This window comes from Poecile atricapillus, chromosome 14 (assembly GCF_030490865.1).
Source record: "Poecile atricapillus isolate bPoeAtr1 chromosome 14, bPoeAtr1.hap1, whole genome shotgun sequence".
In the NCBI taxonomy this organism is placed as follows: domain Eukaryota; kingdom Metazoa; phylum Chordata; class Aves; order Passeriformes; family Paridae; genus Poecile; species Poecile atricapillus.
In genome coordinates this window covers 3,315,012-3,329,776 of record NC_081262.1, presented here as the reverse complement: position 1 = coordinate 3,329,776, position 14,765 = coordinate 3,315,012, and the positions used below count along the sequence as shown (strand labels likewise).

At 45.7% G+C, this 14,765-nt stretch overlaps 1 protein-coding gene across 6 annotated transcripts in view; it reads right to left on the bottom strand.

Moving 5' to 3' along the window:
• The window catches only part of MGRN1 (mahogunin ring finger 1), a 53,987-nt gene that overhangs the window by 27,890 nt on the left and 11,332 nt on the right, over nucleotides 1–14,765 (bottom strand). For all 6 annotated transcript variants that reach the window (XM_058849282.1, XM_058849280.1, XM_058849281.1 and 3 more), the window contains exons 2-4: nucleotides 13,672–13,790; nucleotides 11,393–11,481; nucleotides 4,410–4,556 (exon numbers count right to left, since the gene is read on the bottom strand). In XM_058849282.1, the coding sequence (XP_058705265.1) occupies nucleotides 4,410–4,556; nucleotides 11,393–11,481; nucleotides 13,672–13,764 (329 nt within the window). In that variant the 5' untranslated portion in view covers nucleotides 13,765–13,790. The remainder of the gene's footprint in view (nucleotides 1–4,409; nucleotides 4,557–11,392; nucleotides 11,482–13,671; nucleotides 13,791–14,765) is intronic.

Here is a 14,765-nt window from a genome sequence, read left to right as displayed (position 1 = left end):
TATTCTCTACGAGCTGCTGCCAGCCCTGCAATGGAAATGCAATGCAGAGTACCCTCTCCTTTGTCTGGAGGGAAATTACATTATGGGCAATCACTAGTGAGTAGCTGAGGTACAGCTCACACACCCCCATGCTTCTCCTGATTTCCAAAACTATGGAAAACGGACACAGAAAAATAAATAAAGCTGAAGATACTGGGGGTCTTGAGCTCTTCAGAGACAGGTCAGTGCTAATTCCTTGCCACTAAAGAGACTTAGGCATAGACAAATCTCTGTTACCCTTGGGGTGATGCACTAGCTCATCCTCTGAGAACTGATGTGTTTAATCTTTAGAGTGAGTTCTCACCACAAAGTAACCAAGCAAAATACCATTTCAAACGTAAGAGAAGCAGTCCCCTCCAGATTTAAACTAATCTCTGTTTCATCCAAAAGGCTTCTACAGATAACTGCACTAGCACCAGGAAGCACAGGAACCTTCCCCTGGGCACAGGGCTGCAGAGGTGAGCACACCTTTATAATCATGAACACAATCACCCTCACCAGACCTTGCTGGTCATCTCTGCTCCCACAAAAGCGATGACACAGCTCCTTGTGAGTTCAACAGTTCAGGACAAGAGGCAGGCAGCTGTTGAGAGCTACGTGTTCCCAGGATCTTGGCTAGGAAACACTGCAGCTGAGCGTATCTCCCAGCACAATTACCTGGGAAAGTCTGCTGAACATACTTTGAGACAGGTTAGGACAGGACTGACAAAGCCACCAGCTTTTTAAATGGAGCCCAAATAACTCCAGGAGAAAGCTTCCTGGCTTGCAGAAAGGCTTCCCCTTGGTCATGGAAACCAGCTAATCCCAAAGCCAGGCCCAAGACACAGCGCTGTAGCTCTCAGGTGAGGAGAGGCTCCACAAGTAAAGCCACTGCTCAGGGAAAGCCACCTTCCCCCTTCCCTCCCCTCCCTCCTCTCACCCCAAACTGCATGACCATAACCACGTTCCTGGCAGGAGTTTTGCAGGAGTGCTGATACTATCAGGATCAGTGGCTGTTCCAGCAGAGAAGCAGGAATAACTTGTTTAGCGCTTCTAAGGAGCCATGCTGCAGGCTGAGAGCTGAGAGAAAATTCCTGCTTTTCACAGGGGGCCAGAAAGTTTCTCCCATTTTAGGATTCAGCATTGATTAAGGAGAGTGGAAAAAAAAAAGGTGTTTTGTTTTAAAGAGCATCTTAATCCAAATCAAGTGCAATAGAAGAAGTTTTGAATTTATACACAGGACAGCTTTTGCACATGCTTGTTCCATGAAGGCAGCTGTTAGCACCAAAAGAGATTGAGGAAAAGGAAAATCCACCATCCCAGACAGGGGAAAGCTGCATTCCTGTTAGTGCACTGAAAATGCACTCGCTCCACTCAGAGCTCTAAGAATGCAGCCCAGATTTTTTTTTTTCCACTAGAATTTCTAAAGAATAAATCAAAGTAATTACAGCACTGCCCTTACAGAATTGCTTTGCAAAGCTAAAATCAGAGCTTCAAAAGGTTTTTACTAGCAGCCAGCAAATCCAGAGAAGCAGAGATGCCTACTTGGGCAGCTGCGCTGGCCCCAAGACGTGCTTCAGGAGCAACTTCCACATGGAAAAATAGCCTGGGTTGAATTAAAGCAGCTTATAAAGTCTATATTTGTATCTGACTTCCCCCCTACACATCTGCACGAAATCAGGATCATGTCTTCCAAAAAGTTCCCTGGCTTCTGGTGCAACCCCTGCACCCACATTTACATAACATTTATTGTTCAAGCACCCCAGAGCAGAATCAGGCAGTTCATCATTCCTGTATTATGGAGAAATGAAAGTATGATTTATTAAATGAAAGGCCAGAAGTGGAAGAAAGAGTTGAATGTGGGTGCTTTGACCTTTTAGAAGGTTTAGTGCACCAGGGACTGCTGCCACCCCAGCAGGACAGCACAGAACCATCAGCTAATTTTTCATTAGTGGGGAAATCACTGCTGATCCTGGTTTCATGCAGAGGGTTCATGAACACAGGCTTCAGCTCTGCCATCTAACAGAGATCCCTCTCTCACTGAACCATGGACAGGGTGGATTAAAAAAATTCACATTTAAAAAAAATTCTCTGAAGTTGACAGCTCTGTTCATGTTCAGAAATTCTACCTAGGAATTGTTCAAATTTAATTTAAAAGCCATTGGGTAGTTCATGTTTGCTGCACAAGTTTTAAAGGACAGAGAACAGCACTGGTGACAGTCACTGGCTCAGTGCATGGCACTAAGTTTCAGAAAAAAGTGTTCTTTGAATCAAAACCTGTGTTTTCTTCCTCCAACCAACCAACCAAGAGGAGAGCTACTAGCTACAGAGGACTGAAAACACTCTCTGTCCAGAAACTGTTGGTTATATTTGGTAACTAAAACAATTATACTAAGCAATTATTCTTCAAGGCACAACTTGACAAGAGGGTCTCTTAAGAGTCCAACATGAGCAAAACAAGATCAAAAACACTGCTGGTCACTCAGGTACAATTCCAGCCCAACACAGCCTGGTTCAAGACGTGGGCTAAAAATAAAATTTTAAATGTTTCTTTTTAAAAAGATAGATTTAAATAGATTTTAAACTATATGGATATTCTTTACAGATTGTGGCATAAAAAATATAGCACAAGGTTTGATATGAAGCTCACTGTGCTGTAGATGCAGATGTTTCATTACTACTGACCAGTGACAATGAAATTCTCCTTCAGGTTAAACCAACAGGGGAAAAAAAGATTAAAATCAATGATTTAAACCAAGCCTTACTGATTTAAGCCATGGCTTAAGTCTAGCAATGTAAATACATCCACCCTGGCCATAGAGGCCCTCAGTTCTCCCCATTAGCCCATGGATGGTTTCCTTCTTAGGTCAAAAACCAAGGAACACTGCAGGGCAGCACGAGGGACACTCCATCTCTCCACGTTGTACCTGTGTTAGGGAAAGAGGACTTCAATCTCCAAGGCTGCCATTCCAACACCTTCACTAGCACTAAATTCACAGGAAACCTAAGGACCTAAGAGACAGAACATGGAAACTTTATCAGGATTTCTAAGGCATCCTGCTGCATTCAGCTCTGCTCAGGAAAAGCTGGATCTAAAGAGAAAGTGTATTCAGAGTTCGTTGAGAGAACATTTTCAAGCACATTAAAAAAGGAGCTCATTTATTACCTCCCAAAAATAAAGGCAGCCATAGGCTTCAAGAGAAGAAGGGAAAGGTGCCTAAACAAAAAATTCTGGATCAGGATATCCTCCAGTTTGAAGGAATGCATATCTGGATTGGAGAGTTAAGCCACTCTCATTTCTAAAAATACACTATTCATTGATCATTAGTGGGATGTTTATACTTTGCATAAAACAAGTAAGCCCTGTTATGATTTGTCCTAGATACTTCTCCCTGCTGCAGCCTCTGCAGGTCCCTTCAACCAAGGCAAAGTTTAGTCCCAGCTCCAGAGCATCATTGCAGAAGCCATCAGCACTATGTCCAGGGGCCTCTGGTCAGCCAAAAGCCTCTACTAGAGGAAGCCAAGAGCTTCTGTAGCCTGAATCTTCATTTACCCCTGGAGCCAAAGGAATTCTTTGTCCCATGGCCATTGGAAGTGCACCACACCACACCAGCAGCTCACGTGCACCCAACTCACACCAGGCAGAGCACATTCCAGCCACCTTTGCTCTGAACATAGAGAGGAAATTTTTCGTGGTCTTGTGGGATACAGTGTTGACTGGAATGGTTTAAATGTGCTGATTTAGATAAAAAGGTTTTAAAATCTGGAGGGGATGTACTGTCAGGATATAAGAACGTTCCCACAGATGACATTTGGGTCATTCTTTCCACAGCTAACCAAAGACTGATGTGTACATGGCAGGAAACACACACAGACAGGGTTTCAGGAAGCAAATCCTCTCCCATCTCCCAACATCCAGCGCTGAGCTGGGTATTTATCCCAAAATGGGCTTTGTGTGGGCCTCAAGGCTTGCTATGTTAATGTCAGACTGAACTTTACTTTGATGGCCCAGATGCTCCTGTCACAGGGAACACAGAAAGGCAGTGAACTGGGTGATCTGGGAAAAAAAATAGGTAGTATTTAAAGGGAAGGGTGGCTGGTTTTTTAATTTCACTGAACACCTCATTCACAAAACACAGCTGTGAGTTCCCCTCCTTTGTTGCACACAGAATGGTTTCCCTACACCATGAAACCAAACCAAAAAGGGAACAAGAGAAGATATTGGCTATGTGAGGGAATTGAAAGTAATATTCAAAGTTATCAGAAAAAAAATTAATTCCCACTCTACCATGTGTGGCAGCACTGCCACAGGGGTGATTAGTGAGAGATGTTTGACAGCTCATCATCCCAGCTCCTGTGCCCCCCCATGTGCCCACAAGCCCAGGACTTACACGGCCATGCCACCAACAAACTCCTCTGTAGCCTGGCAGTAGATTGTGATGGCAACACGGGCATCTGCATCAAAGGTGAATTCCAGGCTGTACAGGACCTTCTGCTTCCCATTCTCCTCAGTAGGGCTGTCAACATCATCTTTATACCTGAAAGATAATGCCAGAAGATTAGAACATATCTTTATGAAATATCAACAAGATCACTCTGGAAATAAAAGTACCCCAGCCTTGGTGTTCTGGGCAAGCAAAGCAGCTTGGGCTTCCACCTTCTGGGCTTCCCAGATTTCCATTCTTTCCCCTAAGGAAGGCCTGACTGAAGTTATTAAAGTGAGTTAATGATGGTTTTGAGGGATCTCACCCAGCCTTACAGTGCCAGGACACAGAATAAGACAAGAAAGGGAGATCCTGAATATCAAATGCTGAGGAGAAGAAACATTCTCCTTCCTTTTAAATCTTTACATTAGGCTCAGTATTTGGGCTAAAGAAATCCTGCATGGGCTTGAGAAATCTAAAGTGTAATTCTTTTAATTCTGCAATGAAATGGTGCATGACAGACAAAAAAAACAAGGTTTCTGTAACACAAAGAACTCCTGAAGCTCAACAAAAGGTACCTCCAGAATCACACAGAAGATGATATTTAGCTCAGAAAGCATCCAGATATAGGAATTTCAATCACCTTTAAATGTACAAATGATCAACTAAACCTCTGGTGCTGTGAGGGACTGGAGCTCACACGCATTTATCATATGAACAAAAATTAACACATCTAACTGCAAACAGACACATGATAACCAACAGTATGAGCTTAGAAGTTATTTCAATTAATGTAAAAGTGAACCCTAATTTGGCTAGGGGCTCCTGCACAGCTGGATCCCCCTGTGTGATCACCACTGCCAGGGTTAGTCCTTTCCCTACTGCAGGAAAAAGCACAAACCCAGTGAGGAAGGGGTGTGAAGCCAGCTCTGGGGCAGTGAGCTATGGCCATGGGGATGTACAGCACGCCAGGAGCGGCCACAGAAACCAGCTGATCTTGGAACAAGCAGCTGACACAACACACAAGAAAATTACAGAATGACAGAATATCTTGAGTGGGAAGGCACCCCTAAGGACCTCCAGTCCAGCTCCTGGCCCTGCACAGGCACCCCAACAACCCCACCCTGTGCCTGAGCAGTGTCCAGACACTCCTGGAGCTCTGGCAGCCTTGGGGCTGTGCCCATTCCCTGGGCAGTGCCAGCACCTCTGGGGGAAGAACCTTTCCCTGATCTCCAGCCTGAGCCTGCCCTGGCCCAGCTCCAGCCGTTCCCTGCTCCTGTCCCTGTCCCAGAGACCGGAGCTGCCCCTCGGGAGGAGCTGCAGCCCCTGCTGAGCCCTGCCCTCAGTCTCCTTTTCTCCTGAACTGATCAAGCTCTCCCTGCCTCTAAGAGCAAAGTGACAAAGGGATGTGATTCACTGTCAGGGCAGCAGCAAATTCTCCATAAATTCAAATCCCATGAACACTGTGAGCTCAGGCACCGTGTTGGAATGGTGAGGGCAGCAAAGCTGCTTTTGAGAGGTGTAACAGCACTGACCTGTCAGCCAGCTCTAGCCTCACTTGTTTATCAGTAATACCTAAATTGCCATGATGGCTGGGTCACAACCAAACAGCTGAACTATTCAGGTAAAGCTTGGCATTGTCTCTGTCTTCAGTGTCAGCCTCTCCCCTCACTAAACAGCTTTGATGAATACATTGTACTGTAAAAAATACACAGAAATGGGTCAGACATACCTCTATAATTCAATCTAAAAATTGTCAAGGGAATCCTTATTTACCACATTCACTGACATATAACAACTGCTGCCTCATTAAGAGGGTTCCAGCATGAATTTGATTGAACACCACACTGAACGAGAATGAAATGTTCAGTTTCAGTAATTTAATACAGAAGGTGCAAAATAAAATTTAAGAGCAGTATAATCAAATACCAAACACAAGTACTTGTACTAATGTAACCCCAGTGAGCCACTACAGCACACACCCTCACTCCTGTCTGAATGGCTTGGAGAGGCTTTTGCCAGAGATTCACCTAAGTCAGAGTAGCAAATCAAGCTAAAAACACCCATCATTACCATATAAATAAACCAACAAATCCCAAGAACTGGAGTCTTACCATCTGCAGAAACCTGGACACAATATACAGTACAGAGCAAGATGGTATTTTCACACAAGCTAGTTGCATTCAAAGTGAAAATCATTGAAGGCTGTAAAGAAGAAACACTGGGCAGAAGGGGAGATTTGCCTAAAGAACACTGGAACCATCAACATTTTGTGCTGGACTGATCCAAGAACACAGATGGCAACAACCCATTCACAAGTGCTGTGTGTGTCCAAGAGAGCAGCAGCACAAGTCACCTCTTGCTGTGCTGCACTCCATGGATCTGAGGTTGGAAACGAAGGATCCAGGCTATGATAGACTTGCCACTTCTTCCAAAAGCAGCAGGGTGGAAGAACCAGCACCTCTTGCAGGCAGAGGCTCCTTCAGACTCACCCCATGCACAGGTAGGTATTAAATAGAGATACCCAGCACACATGAGAGCTACAGCACAGATTGAGATACCTGTGACAATACCAAGTAACAACAGGGACACCTGGGCAGCTCACACACAAACATCATTGGCACAAACACTGCCTGCTTTGGCTTCTCATGGAAGTCACAAAAAGCACCCCAGATCACCCTCCTGCTCCCAACTTCACCCTGCACCTCTCTGTCAGCACTCAGAATGTGCTTCCATCCTTCCAAGGAGATAAGGGGTTAAAGCTAGGCTAGACTAGATCTGTTGCCCTGGGAAACCACTGAGGGGCCACTGCAGTGCCTGGAGGGAAGGTTTCTGAAAGATGCATCTGCTGGGAAGTAGGAGAGGCTGAGCCTTGTCTGCCTGGAACAGCACCACTGGAGCAGAGGGCAGCAAGGTACAAGTGCCTAAATGGTGACAGACACAGAAAGACTTTGCCCTTCTGCTCTAACATCCCTGCTGCTGGAGGCACAGAAAATCGTTCACAACCTTCCAGTACCTGAACGGTACAAAAAGATGCAGAGACTATTTACAAGAGCCTGGAGTGACAAGACAAGGGGGAATGGTTTCACACTGACAGAAGGCAGGGTTAGATTAGACAGTAGGAAGAAATTCTTCCCTGGGAGGGTGGGCAGGCCCTGGCACAGGGTGCCCAGAGAAGCTGTGGCTGCCCCTGGATCCCTGGAAGTGTCCAAGGCCAGGCTGGATGGGGCTTGGAGCAGCCTGGGACAGTGCAAGGTGTCCCTGCCCATGGTAGGGGGTGAAAGATGAGCTTTAAGGTCCTTTCCAACCCAAACCAGTCTGTGATTCTTATGATCTGCCACAGAGCAAAGAGTTCAGATGAGAAAAGATTGCACAGATGGTTGCTGGCCCAAGGAACAAGCAAAGACTACTTTGGTGCATACTTTGAGAGCATCTCATGTCTCACCTTAAGGTGCAGGAATGGTGGGATGTAATATCAGGGGTGTAACAAGACAAAAATCACATATTTTGCATTCCTCTTTCTTTGAAGGGGACGTGGCAGACAAGGAGGTGGTTCAGGAGTGGTTCAGGTGTTTCAAGAGCTCGTCTGTCTCCACTGGAATTTTATGGTGCCCATTTAGCCAAGCCCTACAGACAGTGTCCATGTGGGGTGGCCACAGATGCATGCACAAATTTGGGAATCAGTGACTTTGCTGGGTGTGCCTTTGGGTCATGCACAGAGGTGCATCACAGAGCCTTCACAATCACAGGTACAGAGGAAAGAGACTGACCACCTTTGAGAACAAATAGCTGATCCAACGTTTTGATGCAAAAGGCAAAGCAGGATGACCAAGGGAGCTGAGGCCACCTGGTCTGACATCACTCCTGGATAAAACAATGGAAATGCTGGAGCTTTTTATTGTCTGTTGAAGAATTAAAAGATAAAAATATAATTAACAGCAGCCATGACAGTTTTATAGAACAAGGTTGAGCCGAACACAATTTCATCCTTTGAGGAGATTCAAAAGTCTGACCAACACAGTAGACATGCAGGATAAATGTTAAATATCCCTTGACTGAGTGCTGTGAGATCTGCATTTACCCAGTGTTTGAGCAGGCAGTACATGAGAGCAGAATGAGTGACACCTCTCAGTCAGTCAGCACTGACTTGCACAGGGGAGAGCATCACCAAACACAGGGGTTCTCCAGTTTGGGGTTTCTGCAAAGATCTGTCCAGTTTAACACCATCCAGGGCTGCAGAGCAGGCAGTCCCAGTCCCTCACCACCTCCACCATAGGATGAATAGATCCAAGGACCAAGGTCAGCCCCTTTGTGCTGGAGAGGGAAGAGAAGGGATTTCATTTCTCTCACTCCCTGCAACTCAGCTGTCTCACCTCAGCCCCCACCATCCACCTCTCTCAGGACCTTATCCAACACACTCAGGGGTAGGACTATTGTCCATGATACTCCTGATGCTTCAGACACATTCCCAAACCACCATAGTTGCTGATTCCTTCAATGCTTTTGTTCCATGATGCTATCCAAAGCCCAGAAGCTGAAGTAGAGAAGCTGTCCCAGGGTGCAAGAACAGACATTGTCTCCTGAGCTGGTCTTCCTCCTGCAGCTGGAAGTGCTTTCATTTCAGGAGAAGAGGGAACAGCCAGTACCAGCACACCAGGTACTGGAGCTCCAAAATAAAGCTTCCAGTCCAAGGCCAAATGTGGGACACAAGACAAATAGAAGGAATTCTTTCTCTGTTAGTGGTTAAAAGCAAAATTCCTGCTACCCTGCTCTGAGGTCCACAGTATCCTCCTGCCAGAAATCAAACACAATTCACATTGAAGACTCAGAACTTTAACACCAATATCCACAAGTTTATTGTTTATCCTGTAAAAATTCAGGATCTGGCAAAGCTCAGAATTTTGGTCAGAGCTGGGTAGGAAGGTCAGAGTGGACGCTTTTATTCCTCCATGGCACTTCTACAGGGACAAGTTGAGAGTTGGTGGTGTTCAGCCTGGAGAAGAGAAGGTTCCAGTGAGAACTTAGAGCCCTTCCAGTGCCTAAAGTCCAGGAGAACTGGAGAGGGACTTTGGACAGGGGCCTGGAGTAACAGGATGAGGGGCAGTGGCTTCACACTGCCAGAGGGCAGGGTTAGATTAGACATTAGGAGGAAATGCTTCCCTGGGAGGGTGGGGAGGCCCTGGCACAGGATGCCCAGAGAAGCCTCAGGATCCCTGGAAGTGCCCAAGGCCAGGTTGATCAGGGCTTGGAGGAGCCTGGGATAGTGCAAGGTGTCCCTGCCCATGGCAGGGGGTGGAAGGAGATAAGCCTTAAGGTCCCTTCCAACCCAAACCAGCCTGAGATTCTATGAAAAAAAACCAAATGTGGGGATTTACCATCAGAACATACACTTATACACCTGGACACTTGGCTCAGTATCACTGTATCTGGTGGAGGATGTGGTAAATTGACCAGTTCTGGAAAGAATGAGCAAACCTCGACCACTGGTTGTGAATAAGCCAGGTTGGAGAGGGCACAAAGTGTCCTTTACTTGCACAGAGGGAGGAAGACAAAGCCTTTGGGCCAGAAGAGTAGAAAAGCACAAGACAGAATGTACCCTTGGGGACTGCCACTTAAAAACTCATTTTGAGTCTACATCAGTGCAAAATTCAATAGAGTCATGTTGGCAGTGTTGTCGTCAGCACTGACACAGCAGCAGCACAAGAGGCTGTGAGAGCTCATGAGGCAGAAAAGGAACTGCTAGTACCAGGAATTAGATGGATGAAAACCTAGATACTGTCAAGGTGCATGGACACTACATTCCAAATAGTCCAGAGCTGCAATTCTGCTTGGAGAAATGAGACGTGAGACCACAGAAAGCAGAATAACACAACTACGTGTACTAAAGCCCACCAACTGCTCCATCCACAGCCACGCCTCTCCCAGGGAAAAAAGCCACTTCCCATTTGGCACATACTCCTCTTTTTTCCTGGAGAAGTACTTCACCCTTATGGTGAAAAACCAAAGAGCTTTCAGAGCAGTTTACCAATGGTCACTTATTTAGAAGTTCAATCAGCTTTGAAACCACAGGTTTTGCTCATTTAAAAAACAAAACCAAACCAAACCAAAAAACCCCACGTTTTCACATAAAAACAAACTGAGGGGTTTTGGTTATGACTCAAAGTGCTCACGTTACACCACACTCTCAGAGCCACCTTGGCTGGGAGCTGCAGCTGGACCCCTGCCAGCGCTCCAGCCCCGAGACGCACAATCCGGAGCGACTCCAGCCAGGATCGTTGGGAAATGCTCTGCCTGGACATTTGCCCAGTGCTCTGACCCAAACAAAGCACTGAATGCTGGGCCCTGTACCTCAGCCATCTGTTGGAAAGGGGAGAGCTGCAGGTCTGAGTGTGAGCCAGAGCTTTAATCCAGCTCTGCTGGTTCAGATCTCAGCGTGGAGCAATGAAAGGTAACATCTCCATGACTGTCCTTCCCCCACGCATGGGACACAAGCCATCTAAACAAATGCATAACACTAGGACCAAACTTTATCTTGGCAGCAGGAGAAACCTGAGAAAGTTTCACTCAAGATCCATCAGTCTTCCTGGCTCGTGACTCGCACCAGAATCAGCTCCTTTCTGGCTTCTCCTTGCACAGGAATGCAGGAAGGAATCTGTCCGTAAAGTTTATTGACCTGACTAATATCTTCCGCTCGTGCTAATGATTTCATGGCTTTGTTTACCACTCTTGCAGAAACAGACACATCACTGGTGCTGTTTGGAAACACAGATTGTTTGGATAAGGAGCATATAAACCACTTGAAAGCTCAAAAGGGAAACAGAAACCTCCAGACATATCTAGCAACAAGGATCTGGATATCAGCCATTCTCCAAAACCTTACCAAAGCAGTTTGGCTCTGGCTGACAGATGACTGGGTTGAGTAAAATGAAAGGTTCAGGTAATGGCAGTACCTCACAAGTCGGAGAGAGTCTTTGCGGATGTTCACCAAACTCCTCAGTGTCTTCACTGGCTCATGTGGAGCTGGAGTTATATAGGGAAACTGGAACAAAGAGGCAAATAATCCTTCTGTTATTACACTATGAAAGGTAGCAGCATGTTACCTAGCATGCAATTTACCCAAATGAAGAAGCATGTAGCTTTCAGGGTACTCAGTACAGCAGCCACGAGGAACAGCAATAGCAGGTTTTATTTACAGATAAATCAAGCACCTTTCAGGGTTAAAATCCTGCCCTGGCCCAAAAACAGCTCATACTGGAAATACACACTTTAAAAAAAGGGCATTTTTACATAGTCTTTCTCTCCACCCTGAATTCTCAGTTAGGAAAACCCTGGTCTCCCAAGTTTTTATTTCCACTAAAGAAACCACCTCCAGCTTGAGCAGAAGAAATGCAGTTCTTTCATGTGCATTACAGCATGCAAGCAGTGATCTGACTGCTAATCGGCATGCTGAAACCCTGGATTACTGGGGGAAACTCTTTTCATTCTGAAACAATAGGGCAAATGTTCTGGAAAAGAAAAGAGACAGGGATAGGGGGCCTCATTCTATTCTACAGTCAAGAAACCTTCTCTCACAGATTGTCCTTTAAATAGGGACAATAATGCTTCAGACTGTAATTCTCCTTAGTGGGCACAGGATCTCCAGTGAGAAATGCAAAGGAAAGTGCTTATTGTGGTGATCACAACCTGTACAGCTGCAGACCTGCCTGCTGGGCACCAGGGACCACCAACACACGTTTCCTTAGAAATAAAGCAAGACCTCAGTTACTCCAAAGCAAGAACTGGGCCCATGTCCAGCAAACAGTGCTGTTGCTGTGTTTGAGTGGTTCTTTTTTTCCTTGAAGATTAATCAGAGCTGCCAAAGCATTTTAACTTTACATAGGCATACTATATTCCACAACAGCCTCCTTCTCTTAAACCTACTTGGCAAATGTCCCACGGTGTTAATGGCCTCTCACCCACTCCGCTCCAGAGAAATGATGAAACTCAGTGCTGGGATGTCAGCAAGGAAATCCAGGCTGAGACATGCAGGTAATTTAACTCTGCCAGGTCAGCCCCTACAGGGAGGGCCCCGTGTGCAGACGTGGCACAGGGGATGTGCTGAGCACCCCCAGGCCTGCCCATCACTGATACAACCACAGATTTCCAGCTCAAGTCCCTCCTTCCTAATTCTGTTGCCAAACTGCACCTCCTGCTTAAACAAAGACTTTCCAGATTCCTCCTTGTCCGTCCTGTGAACTGAGTGTGGTTCTAGAGTGACCAATGGCACAGCCTGAGGAGAAACTCAGAAAACAGAATGTGCCTGTAACTGCTCCAATTCCAACTTGCCTCAGCTTCCCCCACCTGTACGACCAGGATGATCCCAAACAGCCCCCAATCATTACAAATATGAATTTATTAATGGTCACAGCTTTTCTGATGAGGAGAACCATGACTTCTAGTTCTCATTTTCATGTCTGGAAGCTGCAGAAACAACTAGGAAAACAGTGACCAAAGCAAGCAGCTCTTCCCTTTCCTCTCCAGCACTCAGAAAACATCTCCAAATGGCTCATAGTTTTGGTTCTTTTTAAGCAGTTCTGAGATGCAAGAGAAATCCAAAACATAACACTTGCATAAAATTCCTGTCTTTCCCTCACAACAGCATTATTCTCCTTTCAAGAACAAGCCAATCACTTGAGCAAGTAGCTTTTCACAGTCTCACAGGCACTTGAGGGCCCAAAATTACATTTATGTTCCAGCTAGGAAAAGAGAAGGAGGGACTTTCTGAGCAGCCCACCAAGGTATAAAACCCACAAAATGTCAAGGTCTGTCTTAACACTGCCCTACACCCAGTCAGGCCACTCATACACAGAAAACAGCACGTGCTGAACACTGGCTGGAAGCCATCCAACATGCCCTTGGGAAGTTCAGGCTCTGCTTCCCAGACTTCTATGCAGCATGTTTTATACTTGCTCAGGCAGGCAGGCAGAATTAGCCCCAAATTCTGTGCTCCTGAGTCCCTGTTCTTCTTCCCCCACCATTAATTCCTTCTGTCCTGAGTGAAAATGAGCCTCCAAGGTGAATTCAACGTCTCAGTAAAATTCAGTTTGCATCTGAACAGACTGGAATGACATTCCCCAAGCAGTGAGGACTGCTTAGGTCTGTGCTACTCTCCTCTACAAAGCCTACAAAAGATTTTCTAAAACAGGCAGGAAACAGAAAAGAGTAAAACAGACAGAACACAGGAACTTGCCTGAACTGGTCTATTCCCAAGGAAGTTTAAGTCCATGTTCTCACCAAAAAGGTAACCCTCAGGGTGAGGGGTGTCAAACTTTTCGCCTCCCATAAAGAAGTGACTTGCAAAGTAGTTTCCTAGAAACAAAAAACACAAGAGAATGAAAAAAAAAAACAACTCTAAATGAGTGTTTCCTGGAGAAGTCTGTGCAGTTTTAAATTCACAAGTATAAAAGAGCCACAACACACAGAAAATACTTGCTTATTCACCCCTTTCCTGTAGTACTGAGGGCCACTGCCAACAGCAGAAGAGAGGAAAAAAACAAATAAACAAAACAAAAATCTAGGAAAAATATTACAGTGGAGATAATTCCATTCCAACTTTTTCCAGAGAAGGGACAGGGAACAGGAAAAGTCAGCTCTTTCCAATATTGCTCCATTCTGGCCAATTCTTCCTGTTTTCTCCACTTCCCAATGTGAAGCCCAGTCCCATAAACACCATGGGCCTCCTCAGAGAAGGATGAGGCTTCCTCCCACTGCAAAAGTTCAGCACAGCCAGAAGGTCTCCTGTTAGGCAAAGTTTGCCTTTTGTCCCCTCTTTCACTCCCACATCCCAAGCAAGAACCACTCCAAACCTTTACTGGGAGTGCTGAAGACTGCACTGAACCCTGATGCTGATTTAATTAATAACACTGACAGTTCTAAATGCAGAAATGTGGATGTCTGGGAGAGGAAACAAGGACTGACTAAAGTGAACATCATCTCTGAAAGTTTCACCACAAATTTGTTTCATTCCTCTTTAAGGTGATGCACTACAGTGCAAATTTCAGGACACAAAGCGTGTGCAAGGTCACTGGGATTCTGGAGCATGGAACTGACTGTAAAATGAGCAGAATTAATACAGGTGTGTGAGCCCACCACAAACATAGCTCCCTCCTAGAAAGACTTCAGGGAAACACTCTCAAATGTGAACTTCACAGAGTTACAGTTTCAGAGAAATAAGTATCAGGAGAGAACTGAAATAAAAGGCTCCATCCAAGCCACTTCCCTTCAAGTTTCAGAGAGGGGGATGAGAGGACTGAGCCAAATCTACATTTGCTTCCCTGGGTGCAG